Below are 25,471 nucleotides of genomic sequence, written 5' to 3'. Positions count from 1 at the left end.
AACTAACTAATGACCAGAAACACAGAATTAAAGATGATTAGCTCTAAAGTTAAAGAGACCAGATTCAGATACTTCCTCCGAAGCTTTTCTGTGTGACCTTGGACAATTTCACTTAGTATTCCCCCTATGGCGATAATAATTCTTATTAATATAAAGTGCTTTCTTTATAAAGTCCTTTAACTTTGGATTGTTGTTGTTTGGTCATTTTTCAGTTGTGTCTGACTCTTCGTGACCTCATTTAGGGTTTTCTTGGAAGATACTGGAGTAGTTTGCCATTTCCTTCTCCAGCTCAGTTTACAGATGATGAAACTGAGGCAAACAGGGCCAAATGACTTACTCAGAGAAATACAGTAAGTATCTGAGACAAGATTTGAACTCGGGAAGAGGAATCTTCCTGACTATAGGGCCAGTACACTATTTCCTGAGCCACTAATCTGCCCTTAATTTTGTTAGTGGGTTTTAATACTATTTAGCAGATGGGCCTCAGGAAACTGAGGCCCAAAACAATAATGAGACTTTCTTGAGGCCATTCCCTAAAAGAGGGAATAAATAGGACTCTAGACTAGATTTTCTGACTTTTTCTATTGACCTTCCCATTACTCTAGGCCAGTGATGATGAACCTATGGCACATATGCCAAAGATGGTGCATATACTGTCCCCCACTTCAAAACCTCTCCCCCAATCCAGTTTGTTACTAGAAAGGCAGAAAGACTCAGGTGGAGCTGCTCCCTTTCCCCTCTCCACCATGCCTGACAACATCTTTTCACATCATCCACCCCTCTACCCAGCTGCCCAAGGTGTGCACACAGAGAGTAAGGTGGGTAGCTCACAGGTGGCAGAGCTGGAGGGGAACAGAGTGCTCAGGCCACTCCTCTCACACTCTCTATATTGGTTGAGGACATTCCTCGCTTCACCCATCCCTCTGCCCAGAAGCCCGATGGAAGTGCTTTCTCCCTCCCCTGTGTGGGGCAGGGTGCCTGGCACTGGGTGCAGGGGTGGTAGACAGCATGTGGTCTCTAAAAGGTTCACCATCACTGCTCTGGGCTTATCTCTACCTCCCCAGACCATTCCATGGCTCCAGCACTTTCTCTCCACAGAGGCTCAATTTGGAGTAGTAAAAACTGCATTTGGTTAAGAGGCACAGGCACCAATCTTAGGGCCCTAATATAAATCTAGAGCTGGAAAGGATCTCAGAGGCATCCACTTCAATCCTCTCATTTTATAGATGAGGAAACTGAGGTTCAGGCAGGGATATTAAATATGAGGTGCTATTATGATAATAAGAACATTAATATAGAACCTCTATTGTTGTTGTTCACCCTTCATTTTTGAAGAGGACCAATGATTTCACAGGGTGATTTTTTTTAGAGGATTTAGGCAAATCTTCTTGACAGGGATCACTCAGCAGGGGTATGCGTAGCTGGATTGTGACCTGCACCACTGAAAGGAGCACGCAGACCCTAGATGTCATGGATCCACTGGAGAATTAGAATATCATGATAACAATAGGATTAAAGCACCAGGGAGGAGATGGTCTTGAATAGAGACTTCACAGAGTTAGGGATTTGGCACTGACCTGCAATTACATGGCTTATTGGGATTTATTATGATATTTTGTGGGATGGAGTGTTGTGACAGAGTCTTGTCAGAGACAAGGGTGAGAGTTAGCAAAGAGTTAAAAGGAATAACATGTCACCAGCAGGCTACTAACAGTCTTTATTCCATCATATTGTCTTTCAACAAGCTTTAGGCTCCTGCTCCTGCTGCCCAGAGCCAGAAGCAATATGTATATTTATCTACTCTCTATGGAGGTAGCTCATTAAGGTAATCAAATGGTCAACAAAAATAATTTTGACTAGAGCCTGGCCTCTGGAGCCAGAGAGGGAATTATCCTCTGCCTCAATATCCTTATCTCAAGGTTGTTCTTTCCAGAAGCTGTGCCCTTTTCATGATCCTTTACAAGAATGTCAGGAGAAGAGGGGAAAGAATTGGGGGGGGGGGGGTTTAGTCCCCCACAATGTCTAGAGGGAACTCCTAGGTAAGTGAACTATTCCTATCAATGCCAATCAGTACCTTCTCTACAAAATGTTATTTGTTCCTATTGATAGAATTATAGTCTTGGAGAGAAAGAGGGGGGAAGTTACTTGGCCAGAATCACACAGCTTGTTTGTTTCAAAAATGAGACTACAACTTAGATCTCTTCTTGGCATTGAGTTCGACTCTCTATCTACTCCATCATGCTGTCTCTATCAATGTAATCACAAATCACATTTGTGTCATGCTTTAAGGATGACGGAACATTTTCCTCACTGGAACCATGTGAGATAATTAAGGTTGCCAAGTTATTTTCATCATTTTATAAATGAAGAAACTGAGGCCCGGAGAGGTCAAGTGAGTTGTTCATGGTCATAAGAGCAATACCTGTCTGATCTAAGATTAAGACTCAGGTAACTTGACTTAGAACTCAGTTCTTTCTCTTTATTTCTTCTTAAAATTTAAAATGTATTTATTTGTTTCATTCAAATTCCCAGGGATATCCCTTTCCTCTTCCCCTCCCTGTACTAGAGAAGACATCATTTGACAAAAAGATGTGTGCATATATGAAATTATGTCTTCCTTGATTTTATTTAGGAGGTCTGTCTCTGGAGGTAGATATACAAGTTATTTTTTTATAATGTTTTTGTTGCTGTATATAATGTTTTCTTGGTTATGTTCATTTCAGTCTTTATCATTTCATGTAGATCTGTCTGTTTTTAAAAAATTAACCTGCTCATAATTTCTTATGGCAGAATAGTATTCTATTATAATAATGTGTGCCTCAACTTCTTTAGCCATTCCCCAATTGATAGACACCTCTTCACTTTTCCATTTCTTTGCCACCAAGTTCTTTTTCCATTAAACTATACTTTCTCCAAACATTTTGGAGAGTAGTTGAGGCAAGGAAAATCATCCAGGCAGGGAAAATATCAGGAATCGACTCAGTTGCAAATGTAGACAGCTTGGCCTGGAGCGTGATTTTAAGGCAGTCTAGTCCATGCCAAGGGGCTCTCTTGTTTTGATGCAGAATTTCCTTTTGTCCAGATGGAAGAGGTAAATGGTGGATCCATTGCCAACCCATGTTGAGTCTCTAAGAGCAGCAAGGCTGTATATTTCAATGTGCCTTAGTGCTCAGCTGAATACCTAAAACAAAACAAAAAAAAAAAACAAAAAACAAAAAAAACATTGTTTTTTTCCTTGTTCTAGAAATGTATGAAGAATTATCCATACAACCTCCACCCAGAAAAAGGCAAATGGTAATGACGATGATATTAATAATGTTAATAATGACAGCTACCCCTTATACAGCACCTATTATGTTCCAGGTGGCAAATAGTGGTTAAATGACTTGTCTAGAATCAGGAAGATCTATGTACCCACTCAACCTCCAATATTTACTAGTTGTGTGACCCTGGGCAAGTCATTTGACCACTATTTGTCCAAGTTCCTCATTTGTAAAATGGGGGCACACTAGAGAAGGAAATGGCAAACCACTCCAATATCTTTACCAAGAGTACTCCATTGAAAAAATTAATGTTGGACATAATTGAATGAACAACAGCATGTTAGGGCCACTGTACTAAGCACTTTACAAACATCTCATTGGAGTTTCATAACAAATCTGGGAGGTAGGTGCTATCATTATTCCCATTTTTGTTATTTCCAGCAACTGGCAAACAGCTTAAGTGACTTGCCCAGGGTCACAGAGATAGTATCTGGGGTGGGATTTGAATTCAGCTCTTCCAGACTCTAGACCTAGTACTCTATTATTCAGGGACACCTATTTGCCTGGGGGCAGATTCCATGTCTGCATTCCACTTTCCCTTGGAGATGTCTTGATTGCTGATTGGGAGTGAGATTAGGATGCTAGAATTTCCATGAGTCAATGTTGACCCTCCCCAGAGTTCTCCACAACTGATAGCTTCCTTCCCTCCCTTGCTCTGTTCCAAGCCCCTGAGCAGGGACCCCTCACCATCCATGGTAGCATCTTCATGGGTCCTCTGACCTGAAAAACAAAAAGAGAGAAATTTAGAGGCCCTGGAGGTGGGCCATGAAATATCTGAAAGCAATGCTCCCTCAATCTCATCTTCAGGCAGAAATACATCTCATCTCAGTTTCTCCAAGACCATCATGTATCCCCCCAACTGGTTTGCTGGAAGAAACAACAGGACTTGGCCATAGATTGACTATGGGAGAAGGCAAAAGAGAGTGATGAATAAAGGATGTTGTTGTTCAGTTGTTTCAGCTGTGTCCAATTCTTTATGACCCTGTTCAAGATTTTCTTGGCAAAGATACCAGAGTGGTTTAGCATGTCCTTCTTTAGCTTGTTTAACGAATTAAGGAACTGAGGCAAACAGGATTAAATGACTTGCCCAGGGTCACACAGCAAGGAATTGTCTGAGGCCAGATTTAAACTCAGGAAGATGAGTCTTCTGGATCTAGGCCTCATACTCTATACACTGCTATCAGCTAGCTACCCAAAAATAATAGAAGAGGATACCTAGTATGGTGCTACCTTTAAGTGGAACAGGGAATTTTGAAGGAGGGAAGATATGGGGAAAGAAAATGGATTAAGTTTTTGAACATGTTGGGTTTTAAATATTTATGAGTCATCAGGTCCAATAGGGAGTTTGGTAATATGAGCCTGGAGGTAGAAAGGTTTGAGCTAGACCAGTGATGGGCAAACTCTTTACAGAGGGGCCAAAGGAAAGGAAATGGTCATCTGTCAGTCTCTTTCTAAGGCATCTCTTTCAAAGTTTCATTGTATTGTATCCTACTCATTGTATTCATCAGATTAGGAATAAAGTCACAGCCAGATAGAACATTTCTGGGGCCACATCTGGCCTGCCGGGCCATAGTTTGCCTATCACTAGGCTAGACAAATAAATTTGGCAAATCAGTTGCATAGAGATAATGGTTGAAAAAGCTTATTTTAACTTTACAAGTACAAGATGGGGGAAGTATGGATATATAGCAATTACTCTGAAAAATATATCCGGAAGAGAGGGTATAAGTAGTCTGCAAACTCAATATGAGTCAGTAAAAGATGTGGCAGGGCAGCTGGGTAGCTCAGTGGATTGAGAGCCAGGCCTAGAGATGGGAGATCCTAGGTTCAAATCCTGCCTCAGACACTCCCCAGCTGTGTGACCCTGGGCAAATCACTTGACCCCCATTGCCCACCCTTGCCACTCTTACACCAAGGAGCCAATACACAGAAGTTAAGGGTTTTAAAAAAATACCCCCCAAAAACCAATTGGATCTTGGGCTACATTAAGAAAGGCATAGCTTCCAGGAACAAGTAGGTGGCAATCCAACTGCACTCTATCCATTTCCCCTGTCAATTTTTGTAAGCCTTCATCTGGGCACCCTGGTTTAAGAAAGACATTGATATACCCAGAAATTTTTGTCAAGTACTCTGACTTTCTGACAGGTTGGAACTCAAGATACTAGGAACTGGAGATACAAACTCAAAGAATGAATTGATCCCTACCCACAAAGTTCATATTCTAATTCTAATTCTAAGGAAACCTTAAGCAAACATAGAATGCGTAACAGGAAAACAAAATAAATAAATAAATACAAGTGGATACCAAAATAGATGTAAAATAAGCAAACAAAAACAGAAGAATAATTTATCTCATAACATATTACAAAACCAAACACTTTTGAGGACTTTTATAAAGTAATAGAAAAAGAAATGAGCAAACCAGAATGATTCATGTATTAATAATAGCATGTGCAAATTACTCTGAAAGTTGCAAGATCTATAATAAATATAGGTAGATTGGTTACTCAGTGGATAGACTGGAGTCAAGAAGACCCAAGTTCAAATCTAGCTTCAAAACTTAATAGCTGTGTGACCCAGGACAAGCCACTTAGGTTCTGTTTTCCTTAATCCACTAGAGAAAGAAATGACAGGATCTTTACCAGGAAAAACCCCATGGACAACAATATGGTCCACAGGGTCATGAAGAATCAGATGTGGCTGAACAACAACAGCACAAGAAACCCAATGACTATTCATGATCCCAGAGGACCAATGATGAAACATGCTATTCCTTTCAGCTATGTGACAGTTAGGGGTATAGAATAAGCCATTCATATTTTTGTATACAAACATTGAGGGAATTTGTTTTCATGGACTATTCATATTTGCTACAAGGTATTTGTTTTTCATTTGCTTTTTCCAATGGGGTGGAGGTGAGTTAAAGAAGAGAAAATACATTTCTATTAGTTTGGAGTTCTTTGGTTTTTTTTTTTTTTAAATAGAGAATAGTTACTAAAGAAGCAAAATGTTGCATACACTTTCAGATGATATTAATGTTACCTTAACTATCTTTGTTACAAGAAACCACTCATGAAGTAAAAGTAATAGGTAAATATACACCTTGTAAAAACAAAGCATTTCAATAAAGCTTTTTTTTTTTTTTTTTAATGCACTGAAATAATGAAATACAAAGTTGTTTGTGGAGGGGCAGGGGCAGCACGAGTGGATCTTCTGGCATTGAGGGAAGTTAGATGGGCATTTTTCAGGAAAGTTGGACCAAGTGAACTCGATAGCCTTCAATGTGGCTTCCATCACTGAGAGTCCATGGCTTTTCTCCTTCAGAGAACCATGTGAGGTCATTGAAGCAGCGTAATGTCCTCCCTCATTATGATTTCCCTCTCTCTCTCTTTCCCTTTTTGCACTTGAACAGTTAACTTTTTTCTCCTCTCTCCACACATACACACCTGTCTTCTTCTTCCATATGGTAAAGATCCCAGCAAAGCTCAGCACTATGATGAAGGCTACCAGGATGCCCAGGGCCACAGGCCAAGGATTCTGGGTAGGGAGAGGCTTCGTGGGGACTGCATAAAGTGAAAGACCACAAGGAAATGAGGGTGGGAGTTTTCTTGGAGGACCCTTGGGGATTGAGTTTAGTGAGACCATTTTCCTTTGAAAAGGTCAAGAGAGGACATCAATATTCCATGGTCAGGAATTTTGGGGATAGACTCAGCCAAACTGGAAAAAAAAAAAAAAAAACACTTACCAGGGTGTGTAGTTGGCATCTCCAGGGCACTGTGCTGCACCACACAGGTAAAACCTGTCACTGTGTCACTCAGAGGGAGTTCTAGGGTGACTTGAAGGTAGAAGGTGTCATCAGCATTGGGCAGAGTGCCGCTGGACCTCTCTTGCCCCCACACCCCCAGCTGCTCATTCTTCTCCCAGTGCAGCTGGATGGGACAGGGGTAGAAGCCTGTGGCCATGCAGGACAGAGTGATGTTGCCTTTGGGATCATCATGGCGGGACACAGTCACCTGTGGAGGCACTGAGAAGACAAGTCAAGAGAGAAGGATTTGTGTGCCCCTTGTCTCTCTCTTCTCTTGCTTCCATCACCTCCTTATTTGCCCACCCTCTAGTCTCCTCCCCCAAATAAAAAGTTTGCTAAGGGGTACCTATTGGTATTTTGCCTTTTTTGCCAGTGCCAGAACTTAGGATCGGGTTCTCAAATTGTTGCCTCCCCACCCTCTTCTCACACATTCGGGCTTACTTCCTGAAGTCTCTTTTGGTGGGGGTGGTTTTTGTTCCACCTCACAAATGATCATGAATTCTGAAACCAGGCCTTAAAGAGGATGAACATACCATCTCTGACAGTGGGATGAGATTTAATTTGATGTCGTGTATTATTATTTAAGCCATCTATTTGAGTTGAACATATCCAAGCCTGCCACTACGAAATCTACCTTTGGAGAATTTGAGCCACAACACTGATCTGTAACCATCACACCCCTCCAGCTTTGCTCCCGGTGCCCCCTGGCCTTTTTTCACGCCACCTTCCAAGCTGACCCTCCTCATTCCTACCCACTGAAGAGGGAAAGAGAGAAGCCAGAGCTTCTTATTTACTTTGATCCTCAAGCCATTTTTTCACCCCTTTCTAGCCCGTATCCCCACCTCCTCCCCAACATCACCTTATTTGGGGTTGGACACAGCTGCCCACATCACTGGAATGAATAGGAAATCACCCACTAAAATCATTTTTGGTATGATGAAAGATTCCTCAGTTTTAATATATTCCCTGAAGGTTAGCCCTGTAGACACCCGAGGCCTTCCCATCTGACCGGCATGAGTACCCTAAGGTCACTGGTGCTCATTCAGTCACTCTGAATTAGTACAACAAGGACCCCTGAACCTTGCGACTCACCCTGAAGCTGATCCTTTTCTCTAGGCTGCCTCCTCCAGTTATAGTACAAGCTCCTGGAGAGAAGAGATCGTCTCGCTTTTCTATTTTTGTCCCTAACACTTTGATCCATGCTCGTCACCCAGCTATTCCAAATCTACATTTGGGGCTCTCTCAGTCTGAAAGGAATTGCTTGGTCTTGGGATATATTGTCATGGTCTTACAGAAGCCAGAGTCACCGCTGAGCCCTAGTGAGACATCACAGGAAGACCTCCTTCATTTAAACAAAGGTGTAGAACCACAGATCTGCCCATTTCTTTTCCTTTTTTAAAAACCCTTAATTTCTGTGTATTGGCTCCTAGGTGGAAGAGTGGTAAGGGAGGACAATGGGGGTCAAGTGACTTGCCCAGGGTCACACAGCTGGGAAGTGTCTGAGGCCGGGTTTGAACCCAGGACCTCCCGTCTCTAGGCCCGGCTCTCCATCCACTGAGCTACCCAGCTGCCCCTTAGATCTGCCCATTTCTACAGTAGTGATTTTTTTTCCTAATGAAGTGGATGCAGAGGCAAGCTGGTAAATGTTTAACAACCAGCCCTGAAAAGAATTCACAAAACTCACTTTAAAATTTTCTCCATCCCTCTTTAAAGTCTAGGCAATCATCCAAACAATAAATCAAACCATATTTTGTCACATTAGCTGACTTCTTTGGCCTAAATGCTCCAGTGGGAAATTTAACAATCAGCTCTTGCAAGCTGGTTTGGGATGGCTCCAGGACATTCTTGGTTGGATGTGACCTAGGCCTAGAGTCTAGGCCACTGCTTTGTACACCAGCTTCTGCACAGACTCCTGGTAGGAGATGGGAAAGAGGGAGGACTCACCATTCTTTTTCACAGTTGAGTACTGCAGGATTTTCCTCATCATGTTGACACAATATTGCTTCATTGTATGTTTCCTCAGATCTGTCCAGAAATGGCTTTTCAGGAGGGATTTGAATTGCTTTGCCAAAGGGTTCGAGAATTCCCACTGGTCAGCTTGATCATCTACCTGGAAGAAATCCTCCCCATCTATGGCAATATGGACTTGGCTGGTCACCTCGATGTCCCTATCCAGCTCGCACACTGCCAGCACCTGGATTGTGTGGTTTTCTAAGGAGGGATATTGGGAAGCAAAGGGGTGAGTTGGGATACCAGTCTTAGAGTCAGGAGGACCTCAGTGTGAATCATAGGATCGTAGAATTTGAGAGCTGGCAGGGATTCCCACTATGACATACCTGAAAATTGGTCATCTGGCTCCCACTCAAAGACCTCCAAGGAGAGGGAACCCACCACCTTCCAATGTGGCTCATTCCATATTTGTAGAACCCTGTCCTTGTGAAGAATAATTTTGATCCTTTCTCCACATGACTGTGCTTAAAATACTTGGACACAGCTATCAAGTTCACCCTTACACACACACACACGCGCACACACACACGCACACGCACACACACACACACACATCTCTTGATTCTGGGCATTTTCTTGGACCACCTCCTGTACCTGCACTCCCTCTTCATCTTTGCCTCCTGGCTTCCCTGGCTTCCTTCAGGTTCCACCTAAAATCTCATCTTCTACAGGAACCCTCTCCCAACCCCTCTTATTTTGAGTACCTCCCTGTATTGATTGTTTTCTATTTTGCACATATATAACTCATTTGTATATACGTTTGCTTGTTTTCTCTCCCATTAGACTGTAAGCTCCTGTAGGGTGGGGACTGTCCTTTTCCTTTTGTTGTATCCCCAGAACTTAGCACGGTGGTAGGCAATAGTAGGCACGAATAAATATTTATTGACCAACTGAATTTCATCTGACCAAATCCAGTCCAAAATTCTAGGTGTTTTTAGACTCTAACACGTTAACGACATGTTAGCGGCCCTTCACAGCTTGGTATAATCTGCAAACGGCATGTGATGAGGTCACTTAAGTCTTTATCAAAATAATTTTTCAAAATACTGAATAGAGCAGGATGAAGCACAGCCCTTGAGCTGCTCCACTGAAGAACTTCTACCAAGCTGACACAGAACTAGAAACAACTACTCTTTGTCCTTCTAGTTTTGCATCCATCTGGCTATATTTTCATCTAAATCAGAGACGGCAAACCTATGACATGCAACACGTAGCCATTTTCAAATACAGAGAAGTATGGTGTCACATGCCGAGGATGAAACATTTGCTGTAGTGTAGTGTAGACACTCTGTGCAATATAGATGACAATTCCACCTATATTAATTTATCTATTTTGGTTTATTAAATACAGTTATAGATTATAATTATACATTTTTTTAAAACCTTACCTTCTGTCTTGGAGTCAATACTCTGTATTGGCTCTAAGGCAGAAGAGTGGTAAGGGTAGGGAATGGGGTCAAGTGACTTGCCCAGGGTCACACAGCTGGGAAGTGTCTGAGGTCAGATTTGAACCCAGGACCTCCTGTCTCTAGGCCTGACTCTCAATCCACTGAGCTACCGAGCTGCCCCCACAATTATACATTTTTGTTATTTAAACTATAAATATCGTGAAATTATGGTGTTGTTTTTTTCTTGAAGTGACACACCACCCGAGTTATGCTCGTTTTTTGGGCAAATTTTGACACACAAGCTCAAAAAGTTGCCCATCATTGATCTAATTCATTCCTTTCCATCTTCCTGGAAAGAAATAGATCTACTTTGCCAAAAGCTTTACTTAGGGGCAGCGAGGTAGCACGGCGGGTAGAGTGCCAGGCCTGGGATTGGAAGGACCAGCCTTTCAGTCTGGCCTCAGATACTTCCTAGTTCTGTGACCCTGATCAAGTCACTTAACCCTAATTGCCTGACCCTTACTATTCTTCTGACTTAGAATTTATGCTAGATAGAAGATAGCAAGTTTTTAAAAAAAAAAGCTTTGCTTAAATCTGAGTAATATATATATATATATGTATATATACATATATATATATATATAGCCACATTATTCTCCTTATTTAGTTATACTTTAAAAAAAACTTATTTAGTTACACTTTAAAAAAAATGAAATGAAACTAGGCTTGTTCTTTTTGATGGCTTACTGCCTCTTTGTAATCATGGTATCTTTATGTAAATGTTATTCAAAGATATTGCTAATAAAGCATTCCAGAATTTGAGCCAAAGTCATCTAACTGGCCTATAGTTTGCAGACGCTCTTCTCTTCTCTGAAAATCTAGACAACATACAGCATTCTCTGATCTTGTGGTTTTCCATAACCTATCACTGACGAAGGCTCAATAGATATACTTGACAGTTTTTCAGCCCCCAAGGACATAATTTGTCTGGGATGGGTGCCATAATTTCATTAAGGGCAGCTGAGTGTTCCTTTATTATTTCCTTATTTGTCATTGATGTCGACTTCCTACTGGTTATTTTTATGTCATTTCTGGCATAAAGATCATTCTCCTTTGCAGAGAAAACAGAAACAGAGTAAGAATTGGGCAGCAACACCTGGTTGTTATCATTTATCACTGGCCTTTTTGCCCCCAAAGTTTTTATCCCTCTTTTCATCTTTTTTCCCCTCCCAATTTAACTTTTTTTAAAAAATCTTGGACAATGCTGAGGATCTTATGAGAAAGAAAGTTATCCACATCTGGAGAAAAAACTGTGAAAGAAGAAATCCAGAAGAAAACATCTGATTTATCACTTGTTTATATGGGCATATGATTTGGGGTTTTAGTTTTAAAAGAGTACTCTATTATAAAATGAATAATAAAGAAATAGGATTTGAGTGATAATAGTTGTACAACCCAGAAAAAAAAAACCTCTTACTTTCTTAGAATTGATACTAAGTATCAATGTCTAAAGCAATGACTTGCCTAGAGTCACACAGTTAGAAAGTGTTTGGGGTCAAATTTGAACCCAGGTCCTCCCAATTTCAGGCCTGACTTGATCCACTGTGCTACCTAGCTTCCCCTTTCCTATATAACTTTAAAAAAAAACCACCCACATTTCTGTTGTCCTTCCCTTCTCTTAGCAGCCTCAGGTTATTCTGAACTCTATAATTTGAGGCACTATTTTGACAGTTCTCTGTCCCACTTTTTTATTCTTTGTAGTTTGGCCTTGTTTCCATCTTCTGTATATTTCTTTTTAAAGATCTAATTTGGTTCATGAGTTCCCTGTGCCTTAGATAAATCCCACTGTTCCCCTTACTGGCATTATTTTGTTTTGTGTATCTTCAGCTTTCCAAAGAGGAGGACTCTCAGGGAAGCCCTTTCTACTTTGAGTAACTCTAATTATTAACAAGTTTCCCCTCCGAGTTCAAGACATTCATTTGTGTCTTCAAAATTTCTACCTTGAGCATCTCTCATTTCTCCTTGAATTGAATTGATCTGAAGCATTGTACTCCTTGGAATCTTACCTTTGTTTCCACTAAACTATTTTAAATGTACTTTTTTACAATATGTAGGGTATATGTCAAATCATGCCTTCGCTTCTTCTCTATCACAGACTCTCAGATGGAGTGCTCCCTCCCCTCTGGGGTTCCAATCAGCTCTATCACAGCAAACAATGGTCCCTGTTTTGAGATCTTGGGGAGAATTTCCACTGTTGGTTCTTTCACCTTTTTGAGGATGATTTATACTAAGGTTAGAGAAAGTTCTTAGCTGCTGTGGGCTTGCTCTTTCTTATCTCTTGATCTCTGACAAGAGGAGACACAGAGGGAACCCCATGTGTTGTCTGCAATGGGGTACTGGGTTTTTACCCTAAGTGAGAAAGGCTGGAAACCTTAATTTTATCTTTCTTTCTCTTTACTAATAAATGTTTATAAATCTAGTGATTAGCCTCCAAGATTCATTTTTATTTATTACACCACCAAACTCGCTTTATGACACAAATATGGTATTGAAGTATAAACCAGGAAGAGAAAAAACAGAGAAAGAAAACTATAGACAAATCTACCTAATGAATATTGATTTGAAAAATTTTAAACAAAATAACTAAAAAGGAGATTACAGCAATATATCACAAGGATCACATACTATGGCTGTATAATATGATTTTATATCAGGAATGGAAGGATGGTTCAATATTCAGAAAACTATCGGTATAATTGACAATATAAGCAAGAAAACCAACAGAAACCATATGATCATCTTGATGGATGCAGAAAAACTTTTTTTTAAAAAAACTCTTAACTTCTGTGTATTGGCTCATAGGTGGAAGAGTGGTAAGGGTGGGCCATGGGGGTCAAGTGACTTGCCCAGGGTCACACAGCTGGGAAGTGTCTGAGGCCAGATTTGAACCTAGGACCTCCCGTCTCTAGGCCTGACTCTCAATCCACTGAGCTAGCCAGCTGCCCCCAGAAAAACTTTTGACTTTCTTATTTTAAAAAACACTAGAGAGGAACAATGAGGTGGTTCAGTGGATAGAAAGCCAGACCTGGAGACAGGATGTCCTCAGTTCAAATCTAGCCTCAGAAACCTCCTAGCTGTGTGATCTTTGGCAAATCACTTAGCTCCAATTGTCTACCCCTTACCTCTTTTCTGCCTTGCAACTGATAACTTAGTATCAATTCTAAGATGGAAGATTAAGGGTTTTTAAAAAATACTAAAGGTCATTGGGATAAATGGAACATTAAAATGATAAACGACATGTATCTAAAAGCAGCAGCAAGCATTGTCTATAATACCAATAAACTAGAAGCCTTTCTAATAAGATCAGGAGTGAAACACTACTACTATTCAATTGTGTACTAGAAATGCTAGCTATGACAAGTCTTAGTGTTGTTTAAAGCTATTTACTGCTGCCTCAATGCCCTGCATTTCTTGCTTTTTCTTGCTTCCCATTTTGAGAAGCATCATTAAAAAAAATAATATTCCATTTCCCCCCGAGAACCTGGAGAATAAAGGTGTGTTGCTCTAGTCCTTCTCTTTTCTCTTCAAGGATAGAGGCCATCTTATGTGTTATGCCTGTATCTACATTAGCTCATGCTGACAGAAATATAAATATTGTCCACAGCCTGAAGATCATACCAAAATTTCCCTTGCCCTGAAGGTCTCTTCCATCTCTGAATCTATCATCCTATGACGCGGAATTGCTTGAAGCATGAGAAACAAGATAAAACTCTTCAAAAACACAGTGTGTTTGAACTTTTCTCTAATATGTAGAAATCTATTCCCTTGGGTCCTACTCCTCTGTCTCCCCTGGGGCTAAGGATGGGAATGAGATATTAATTTATTTGGCAGGAGAACTCAAACACGGGGCTATGACTTAATCCATAGGGACATAAAATACAAATCTAAGTATTCAGAGATCTATTCATATTTTGGTATGCTTTCCTTTCCTCAGAGAAGAAAGTTGCAGTGATCTCAGCCTTTGTACACTCGGCTGATAGGGATGGACTTGCAAGGCACTTAATTTCCCTGGGTCTCAGTTTCCTCATCTGTAAAATGCCAGGATTGGACCAGTTGGCTTCTGAAGTCCCTTTCAGTTCTAGATCTGTTATGGTTTGGTTCTTTGACTCATAATGATGGGATCATTATTCAAGGAAGAGTGAAACAAAGGTAGAGATTGAAAGGGATTCTGATGGAATTCAGTTGGTCTGACTTACTTGAAGTATTATTCTGTATTAAAAACTTGAGGGCCAACTGGAAATATACTTCACTTTCCCAAATCACCTTTTTCTTTTCCTTCATAAATTCTTCCCCTAATGCCAGAGAGATCCAGGCTTCTTTGACCCGCAATTGCTTATTCTGTTTGTCATAGATGCATACATTCACACCATCGATAACATGAAGTATTGTATAATCCAAGAGAGAAGTTTTCCCCACTGCAGTGAATTGAACTTCATGCCTGTGGTAAGCTGCAAAACAGGATGGGAGAAGAAAACATTGAGTTGAGATGTGTGGTCCCCAGAATCCTAACTGATGCTCTCACACAATCCCTTTCCCCTCTCTATATTAGTAAGTTAACTAAGTTTGGGCAGCCAGTATGGTTGTCCCTGGAGACAATCTAGAGTCTTTGAAATTAGTCATCTGGCTCCTTCATCTCCTACATGGGTTATTCTGGGGCAAGTCACTATTTCAAGACATCGGTTTCTCCATATGTAAATATTTTCAGGACCTACCTTAGAAATGGGTACACGGCAAAGTTCAATATGTGATTCCTTCTGATAGATTAGTTTAAAGGCTGGTCCTTTATGGTGCAGACATTTTCCCAACACCAATCTTCTCTTTCTGTGAGTAGAACAGGCTACACGAATTCCATGGTCGTTATTGTGAAAAGTAAGGTACTATAGCTCGACTATGGGTATGTATGATAAAGGAGCAAGTGTAACCAGTTTACAAAATATATGCATCTAGGCTAGGGTCATATTGAATCAATATATTTAAAAGAGGCAATGCTGGTGCTGACAAGACTGTTCCACCAAACTTCTGCAGTTACAGAGTAATATAGTTTAAGGAGAGAAAGGAAAGGAGTCAGGGAGGACTCTGTTCAGTGAGTTCACATACCTTCCAGGTTTTGGAGTTGTCCAGGCTGTCTTTCTATATGGGTATGTTTCTGTGCTCTATTAGTACTGAGTCCCTCTGAAAATGAAACAATAAGGACACGTGTGTATGTGTGTATCATTACCATTTCCTCCAAATAGCTCAAGATCCAAGCAGAAGTAGAACTCAAGGAAATAGCCTTTGAAGTGTCTGGTTTTTTCCATGATCCCCCTCAAATACGTAAATATGACTCTTATAAAGAAGGCATTAAATTTAGAGGGATTTGGAGTCTTTGAAATTAGTCATCTGGCTCCTTCATCTCCTTCATGGGTTATTCTGGGGCAAGTCACTATTTCAAGACATCGGTTTCTCCATATGTAAAATGAGTGGCTTGGTCTAGAGTAGGGGTCGGCAACCTTTTTGGCCATGAGAGCCATAAACGCCACATTTTTGAAAAACGTCATTTTGTGAGAGCCGTGCAGTGCTCACAGTGCGTTCCTGTAACAGCACCTGAAAAAAAAAATGGACTTTATGGCTCCTGCAGAAAGAGCCAGATATGGCACAGATATGGCTCGAGAGCCATACATTGCCAACCCCTGATCTAGAGGAATAACTAAATCCTATAATCTCATGACTACATAATTGTTGAGACTTCTTCCAGATCTAAATCTTATTGTAAACAGGAGTTGAACAGAGAATGTGCAAACTTGAGCTTTCTGATTCCATCCAATCTCACATGCGCTGGCTTCCTATAACTACCTAACTTCCCAGTTCCTTACTCCACTCAGCTCCCATGGTTTACTCCTCCAATCTAACTCAACTACATTCAGAGGTGGGTATAGTCTTGATCTTGCCATCATCTATAAGTTTTCCCCTTCCATGTTCATGAATTCAGAAATTCTTGTATCTGACCATAGTCTTTTCTCGTTTCATCTTACAACCACTGTCTTCTTTATCCTCACTGTGAGCTCCATTCCTTCCACCTCTCCATTCTTTCCCGGGCCATCACTAATAGCTGATTATACTTTTCTGGGATGCAGTATGTCCCTGTGCTAATTACACTTTCTTCCCTTCTCTATCTTGGCCCTTTTGTAAAGTGGTTGACTTTACACAATCTTTTAAGGTAGGATTTCCTGCCCCGTCATCTTATCACCTCTCACACCTTGTCAAAGCTCAATCCTGGCTTACTCTTGCCATCTACCTTCTTGACTTCCAGTCACATGTTTATGACATCCCAAGTGTACTCATTAGATCCACCATAAATTTGTGTTTCGTGATCTTGCCTCGGCCCTCACTTGAGCAAAACAATCTTGCTCCTTATCCATAATTAATATGCCATCCCAATCTCTATACCAGTTGTTTCAAATTGCATCTCTCCTCAGACTTTCCATATGACCTCTCCCCCTTCTCTCCAGATGAGGACTTTGCCTTATATGTCTCTTAAAAAAATGAGATCATTTATTGAGAACTCTCCTTTCTTATCTCCAGGAAGAAGAAATAGTCCTCCTAAGAGTTTGTCAGATTCAACCCTTTTATATAGACTCCTGAGGCCATTTCTTCCTCTCCAGCATTTTGTCTAAATCATCACCTCCACTATCTCTCTAATTTTCATTCGCACCCTGTCGAATGATTCCTTCTCTGCTACCTACCAACACGTCTGTCTCCTTGTCCTTAAAAAATTCCCCCTTTTGATCCATACATTCTTTCTTATTTTAAAATTTATTCTTTATTTTTCTAACACGCTTTAAAAAAATTGACGTCCAAATGATTGCTTTCCCTCCCTTCCTCCCATGCTCCCTTAACTCCCTGAGAAGGCAAATAAAATTATATGTGTGAAATAATAACAAAACATTTCCATATAAGCCATATCACATGAAAAATAAATCAAGAAAATGATCTTTCGATTTGCACTCAGAGTTCATCAGTTCTCCTCCAGAGGTGGACAGCATTTTTTCATTATGAGAACTTAGGGACTGTCTTGGATAACTGTATTGATCAGACAGCCAAGGCTTTCATGATTGATTGTGGACTTTATCATTACTGGGCCCAGTGATCTCCTGGTTCTTCTTGCATTGATTTACATCAGTTCATACAGATCTTGCCTATAGATTGTTTATAGATTTTTTTCTTCTGAAACCACCCCCCTGTTACAGTGTACTACATTTCTTATAGCACAACAGTGCTCCATCGCAATCACATGCCACAATTTTTTCAGCCTTCTCTAATGAATGAGAATCCTTTCAGTTTCCAGTTCTTTACCAGCACATAAAATAGCTACCTTAAATATTTTTTATGGCTAAGTCCCTTTTCTTTTTCTTTGATTTCTAAGGAGGTCCAGACCTAGTAGCCAAAGAGAATGAATGCACAGTATTATAGCCCTTTGAGCATAATTCCAAGTTGTTCCTTAGAATAATGGGATCATTTCACAACTCCACCAATAGTTTATTAGAATAACTATTTTCTTTCATCCACTTCAGCATTTGTTATTTTCAATGGATATGTGGGGTACCACAGAGTTGTTTTGATTTGCATCTCTCTAATTGATAGTGATTTAGAGCATTTTTTCATATTACCATAGAAAGGTTTGATTTCTTCCTCTGTAAACTGCTTGTTTATATCTTTTGATTACATATCAATTAGCGAATCACTATTATTTTTATATATTTGACTGTTTTCTGTATTCTTGATAAATGAGGCCTTTATCAGAGAAATTTGCCATTAAATTTTTCATATTATTTCATTGTCTATGATACTTTATTTTTTTTAAACCCTTACCTTCCATCTTGGAGTCAATACTGTATATTGCATTCAAGGCAGAAGAGTGTTAATGGCTAGGCAATGGAGGCTTAAGTGACTTGCCCAGGGTCACACAGCTAGAAAGTGTCTAAAGCTAGATTTGAACCTAGGACCTCTTGTCTCTAGGCCTGGCTCTCAATCCACTGAACCACCCAGCTGCTCCCTATGATACTTTTTTTTAACAAAATGCAGTTTCATTGATTATCTCTTTTAATTAGGTTTGTTTTTGCTTTTGTTGTCTAAGATCATGATCCGTTTTTACTTCTGCTGTTGCATAAGAAATTCAGTGCATTCATTCTTGCCTGCTGTCATTCTATACTTCTTTTCTCCTTTGTGTTTGATTTCATAAGAAAAACCATCTATACTAAATGTCTCCATTTCCTCTCGTTATCTTCTAGACCACTACAATCTGTCTTCTGACTGTACTGTTTCAGTGAAATTGCTCTCTCCAAGTTATCAATAACCTCTTAGTCCTTAAAATAACAGCCTTTTCTCAATTCTCATCTTTCTTCTCTCTGCATCATTTGACATTTTTGGTTATTTTTCCTTACTGGATCGTATCTCCTTTTTAGACTTTCTTTAAAAAAAAAAAGAATCTGTACCTTCTGCCTTAGAATCAAGACCATGTATTGGTTCCAAGGCAGAAAAGTGGTAAGGGCTAGGCAATGGGGGTTAAGTGACTTGCCCAGGGTCACCCAGCTAGGAAGTGTCCGAGGCCAGATTTGACCTTTCTAGAATTTCTTGAAGCTTCTCTCTTCTGGCACTCTTCAATCTCCTATGTCACCCTTGATCACATTAGATACACATGAGAGGTGCGATGTGAACTTGGATTTTAGATTTCAGAATTTCAGAGCTATACTCTTATCACTCTGGGGCAGTGACGGGCAAACTATGGCCCACAGGCCAGATGTGGCCCCTGAAATGTTCTATCCCCATGTGGGACATTATTCCTAATCTGACAAATACAATGAGTACAATACAATACAATGAAATTTCCAAAGAGTTGCCTTAGAAACAGACTGACAAATGAGCATTTCCTTTCCTTTATCCCTCTCTTAAAAAGGTTGCCCATCACTGCTCTAGAGTATTTTAGATACAAAAATCTTATGACACAAACCCAGACAACTCCTTTCCAAGTAGTAGTGGAGAACTAACTAAATGCCACAGAAAATTTATTTTTCGTAATTAGATGAAACATAGGTGTGTGCACATGCACACATACACACACACACACACACACACACACACACACACACACACACACACACCCTAGAACTGAGGCCAGGTACTTTAGAATGAGCAAAAAAAAAGAGTGACCAATCTTGTTTTGATCAATATAATAGAAAGAAGATATAGACACCGTATGCCCATACTTCAGTAAGGTATTTAACAAGACTTCCATGGTATCTTTGTAGATGAAATAAAGGAATGGCTATTAGACATTGAGATGAATTCAAACATGGTTGAAGTCTAAACTCAAAGAGCTCTGATTAATCATTCAGGGTCAATCTGGCACTGTCCCAACTCTCCCAGAACCCTCTTCTCATCGACGTTTTTATCAGTGATTTATCCAATCATAGAAAGTGTTTCTATGAAATTTGAAGATGGTAGGAACCTAGGTAAGACTGATAGCATATCAGATGATAGTATTGGCATCCAACATGATCTAAGAATCGGCTATAAGTTTGAATTTAAATAGATATTTTAAAATGCATACTATTGGGGGATTGCGGGTGCTGCCAATTGGGTCAACTGATACCAGGACATTTTGATGCAATTGTGGCCTGTGGCAATAGAGACCTAGAAAACAGGTTCTTTGAGCTGCAATCTCCATTCTGAGTCTATAGGTGAGTATGGCCTTCTCCAAGTCTTTTATTTACCTTCTATTACCTAAGGATCTCCAAAATTAGCTAGCCACATGATAGCCTCCAGATTCATTGCCACCTCCATATCTACCACTTGTTATCTCCATATTTCAAGGTCTTGAAATTCATTCCATGGCAATTTTTTAGACTGTCATGTTGCCTAATATGTCAAATGCTTAGCATGAGATTGTTTTCTATGAGGCCACTATCTTAAATATATGTAATACTGTTTCTTTCTATAGTGCTACAAACAAATCTACATCTCTTTCATCATCTCAGAAAATTCACTTAATCATATCATCCTTCCAAGCTATTGTATCTTTTCTTCCCTTCTCATCCAACTCTTTGAGAAAACCATCTACTCTTGCTTATCACACTTCCTCTCTTCCCACTTGGTTCCAAACTCTACAGTCTGGCTCCTAAACTTATCATTCCACCAAAACTGCTCTTGCTAAAGTCACCTAAGATCTCTTCATTGGCAAACCTAATGACCTTTTCTCAGTTATCTTCCTTCTTGACCTTCTACGAAATGATTACCATTTCCTTCTAAATCTCTTCTCTGTAGACATTTATTACCTGGTTTTCCTCTTACTTGTCTGACCACTCCTCATTTGTTTTTGTTGGATCTTCATCCAAGTCATGTTTTCTCCATAGACCCTGCTTTGGCCCTTCTCTTCTGTTCTGTTCTCTTTCTTCCTCCCTCTGTCTCTCTTGATGATCTCATCAGTTCTCATGGTGTCAATTATAATTTTTCTGCTGATAATCCCTTGATCTATACGTTAATTTTTCATTATCTCTTACCACACTCTACCTCCAAGGGTTGCTGTGAATGCCAGACAAGAGAAGAATTCTAAAGCTCTTAGCTTTGGCATGTAGCACTATAGAAATGTCGGATTCTATTATGATTATGCTGTCAGCTAAGGTTTTTGTACAATATAATTTTGTTTTATAATTATTCTTTGTCACAAGAGAAGGTTCAAACTGGATCAGGGAGAATTACTGACAAAATGTCATCAACAAAATGTTTAAAAATCTGAACTGATTAAGTGGACTTCAGTGGTGACATTAGTCCTAATGTCTTTTGGTAGACAGATATAGTTAATGTCATCTCAGGCTACAAGAACAGAAACATGGCATTGTATAATTAGAAATCTTGAACCCTTGGACTTTGTCTCCCAGAATCCTTTTCCCTTCATCCACTTTGCATCTTCATGTTGGGTAAATAAGTTGTGTGTAACTCCACCCTCTTGCTCTCTTCTCTTGAGACTGTGGCTGGGTTAGCTCCTTCTTTACTCTAAGTTTTATTTTCCTTTTATTTCTAATTATTATTAATAAATCTTATTAATTATAATACTTGGAGTTATTATATATTAATTTTTAAGCTTGCAATATCTAAAGTGAGGGAGATGATCTCTAATTATTTCTCTTGAATAAAGAGGAAAGAGGTAAAGTGATCTATCTATACCTAGATCAAAGTAAATGAGAGATTAGTGTACCACAATAGAGTAGACATGATATTGAAATAGGAAGTACATACCAAGCTCCAGGATGAATCAAGGACTGAAGCGAATAGAGAAGAGAATAACCAGGAGGATGTGGAGGCCCATGTGGATGCTGACCCTACGTTTTTGTTCATCACAGGGGCATTCAGAGAACTGGCCCCAGGATTGCTATTGCTTCTCCTCAGAATTACAGCAAAGCCTCTCTCTATTTAGCCTCTGACTGTTTGGTCCTGGGCTGTGTTCTATATTCAGCCAAGAAGTGTCCTTGCACACTAATGTCCCAGGGGGGACCATGGAAAACATGGCATACCTCAAATTGTTCCTTTTTCCTAAGAAACTCTCCCTGGCTCCCACTTCTCCTTTTTTTAAGGCTAGTACCCTGACATCTGCCTCCACATCTCAAAGAGCAATGGGAATGTAGTGAAGTCTTCTATGACGCTAAAATAATTACTCATGTTTTTTGGTCATAAGAGATTGATTTTGCCTTTTAAGAACTTTTAAACACCACTAGCTTGGGCAACCTTTTGCATGTGATGTCTGAAATTCCATCTGTCTAGTGTTAGAGGGATCTCCAAAATAAATGCTGCCACATAATACTCTCTGGTTTCTCCTAGGCTCAGCAGAAACATTTCTTTTTTGATCTATCTTGATCAATTACATGGTACACCTCAGGATAAAAGAGGAATGAATGGCTTATTCAACAAAAAGTGAAGAAAATGAAAAAAATAATGATGGTATTATATATGTATGTGTTTGTGTAGATTTGTATACATAAATATAGCTATAAGCTCCCAAATTAGCTACCAGTGAAATTTTTGCCTGTTACATTTCTTTGTCTCCTTGTTTATTTCTCCTCTGTTCTCTTTTTAAATCTCTCTCAAAAAATACTCTATTCCTTCCTCTCTGTCCCTTCAAGGACACTGGCATTCTTCTAGAAAATTTCTCTGATTAACTCCACGTGATTAAGATTAGTCAGTCAGTCAGCAAACATTTATTAATCACCCATATGTACCAGACCCTGTGCTTAATGCTGGTGATACAAAGAAAGGTAAAAGTAGCCCATGTTTTCAAGAAGCTCATATTTGAATGGGGGAGATAACCTGGAAATAACTAGGTATATATAGGTTAAGCGGTAACCAAGTGATTCAATGGAGGGGGTGCTGTGGCTGGAGTCAGGGAGACTCATCTTTATGAGTTCAAATCTTTCCTTAGACTTTTACTAGCTATGTGACCCTAGGAAAGTCCCTTCATCCTGTTTGCCTCAGTTTCCACATCTATAAAATGAGCTAGAGAGGGAAATAGTAAACCAGTCCAGTATCTTTGCCAAGAAAATCTCAAATGGGGTCACAAGGTGTCATACACAACTGAACAACAACATAAAAATTAAATGAAAGGTAATCAGTGTGGAGAAGGCATTAGCAGCTAAGGAGCCTGGGAAAAGCCTCTTGCAGAAAGCAGGAGTTGAACTAAGTCTTCAGGGAATCAAGGAAAACCAAGAGGTGGCAGTGAAAGGGCAGAGCAGAGCATTCCAGGAATGTAGATCAACCAGAGAAAGAAAATGGACTGTCATGTATGAAGAAATGAGTGCAGACAAGTACAGATGTACAGCTGTGTCATGGAGTCTACCTCATACCTCAATTGGTAAATGTTTAAAACATATAAACAGTTTTTGGATAAAGAAACAAGGCTATAAACTATATGAAAAAATGTTCTAACTCAATATTGATTAGAGAAAGGCAAATCAAAACCCCTCTGAGATATCCACTCAAACTATCAGATCGGTTAAAATGATAAAAAAGCAAAATAAGAAATGTTGGAGGGGATGTGGAAAATGGAGATACTAATACACTGTTGGTGGAACTGTGAACTAATCTAACAATTTTAGAGAGCAATCCGAAATTATGCCAAAAGAGTTATAAAACTATGTGTACCGTCTGACCCAGCAATACTACAATTAGGTTTATTTCCTAAGGTGATCAAGGAAAAAGGAAAAGAACCTATATGTTCTAAAAAAATGCATAGCAGCTCTCTTTGTCTCTTGACAAAGAACTGGAAAGTGAAGGGATGCTCATCATTTGAGGAATGGCTAAACAAGTTGTGGCATATGGTTATGATGGAATACTACTGTGCTATAAGAAATGACAATCAGGTTAATTTTTTAAAATCATGAAATTTCTGAAGAGTGAACCAAGCAGAACCAAGAGAACATTACATATAGTAACAGAAATATTGTTTAAATAATGACTTGTGCATGGCCACCTCGAGAGAAAAAACACATTAATAGAAATAAGCAAGATGTAGTTTTAAATCTACACATATCTTTTTGTCAAATTGTTCTCCAATGGGGGGATAAAATTAAAAGTAAATAATTTAAAATTATGTGTTATATTAATTATATTAATAATTTAATATTCATATTATATAAAATTTAAAATGAATCATTTTTAAAATAAAAAATTCTCTAATGGGGAGGGGAGGGATGGAGGGAGTTACTTAGGCATTTAAAAATAACAAATGAATGAATAAATTTAAATTTAAAAAATGAGAGATCCTCTTTTTCTTAACACCCTTCCAATCCTCTCTCCTTAGACTCACCTGTCTTGTATTCCCTCAAAGCAAACACATTTAGCATAAGCAGCCAGGATGTAAATGATCCTTTCTTCATTCTCTGGCTCTCCATTCCTATTCTGTAGGCAGATTCTTGGTTTCCTCAATGGATCTCAACTTGATCTCACCTCAGTTAAGGGCAATACTATTTACAGGTCCCAAAAGTGAAGGGAGGTCCTTATATGCATAATAGCTCTCTATCTCTCAACCAAACCCAGCCTGAGATTGGCTCTGCCAATGCCCTGTCTTCCTATCATTGCCATCCAGGATCTTTGTCACTGAGCAGAACTTTCCCTCTGCTGGTGGGTATGAGTGAGCCTGTGGGCGAAGACAGGAAACCCTCGAGTGTAATCACTTATCAGGTGTTGTTGGGAAAGCCTACATCACCGAGGAGGGGAGGTGGAGATCAGCACAATGTCATTCACACCTGGAAATGTCAATAGAATTGAATTAATGTCAGAAAGCACTAAGACTGCTGGAGAAGACAAGAGCACTCCCTCAGGGAGTCCACCAGAGGATCAAAGAAATAGAGTTCCAATCCCAAGAGTGGTCCCCGTTGAATGAAAGGACAAAGGAATTGAAAGGCACCTACTAAGAGTACCTTCTTTGTGGAAAGCATTGTGCAAAGTCCTGGGGATACAAAGAGAAATACAAGACACTTTCTACTTTCTACTTTCAATAGTTCACATTCTGATAGAAGGAGATGATACCTACAGGAAGTTTCAATAGCAAGTTAGATGGAAAGAGCTCAAGATTCTTAGGAGCTGGTAGTGAAGCAGATGGTAATATACTCTCTTTAATATCACTTCCATGTGATTTCTGAGCAGTGCCAAGGACTTTGGTAGTGAGGACTTTCTTTTCTGGGTCAACAGCATCCAAGTAATTAGTCAATCAAGAAGCAAGCATTTACCCTGTGCCAGGTACTGTGCTAAGCACTGAGGATAAAAAAAGGGGGGGGGGAGAAACTCTTTTGGGGTTCTTATTAGGTCATTTCATTTATGTCCAACTTGGCATGAGCCCATGTGGGCTTTACGTGGCAATG

General features: G+C 39.7%; 1 protein-coding gene across 1 annotated transcript; it reads right to left on the bottom strand.

The window, feature by feature from the left end:
- Positions 1-3,152: 3,152 nt before the first annotated feature.
- Positions 3,153-24,454, bottom strand: LOC123234495 (major histocompatibility complex class I-related gene protein-like). The gene is made up of 9 exons (XM_044660395.1): positions 24,418-24,454; positions 15,684-15,758; positions 14,779-15,034; positions 13,974-13,975; positions 9,073-9,339; positions 7,069-7,347; positions 6,770-6,886; positions 4,011-4,043; positions 3,153-3,181 (listed from the first exon to the last, which is right to left on the bottom strand). The coding sequence occupies exons 1-9, from the start codon at positions 24,452-24,454 to the stop codon at positions 3,153-3,155; spliced, it is 1,095 nt and encodes a 364-aa protein (XP_044516330.1).
- Between the last annotated feature and the right edge of the window lie 1,017 nt (positions 24,455-25,471).

The sequence above is a fragment of the Gracilinanus agilis genome, chromosome 2, assembly GCF_016433145.1.
Source record: "Gracilinanus agilis isolate LMUSP501 chromosome 2, AgileGrace, whole genome shotgun sequence".
NCBI classification, from domain to species: domain Eukaryota; kingdom Metazoa; phylum Chordata; class Mammalia; order Didelphimorphia; family Didelphidae; genus Gracilinanus; species Gracilinanus agilis.
This window is presented reverse-complemented; position numbering and strand designations above follow the sequence as displayed.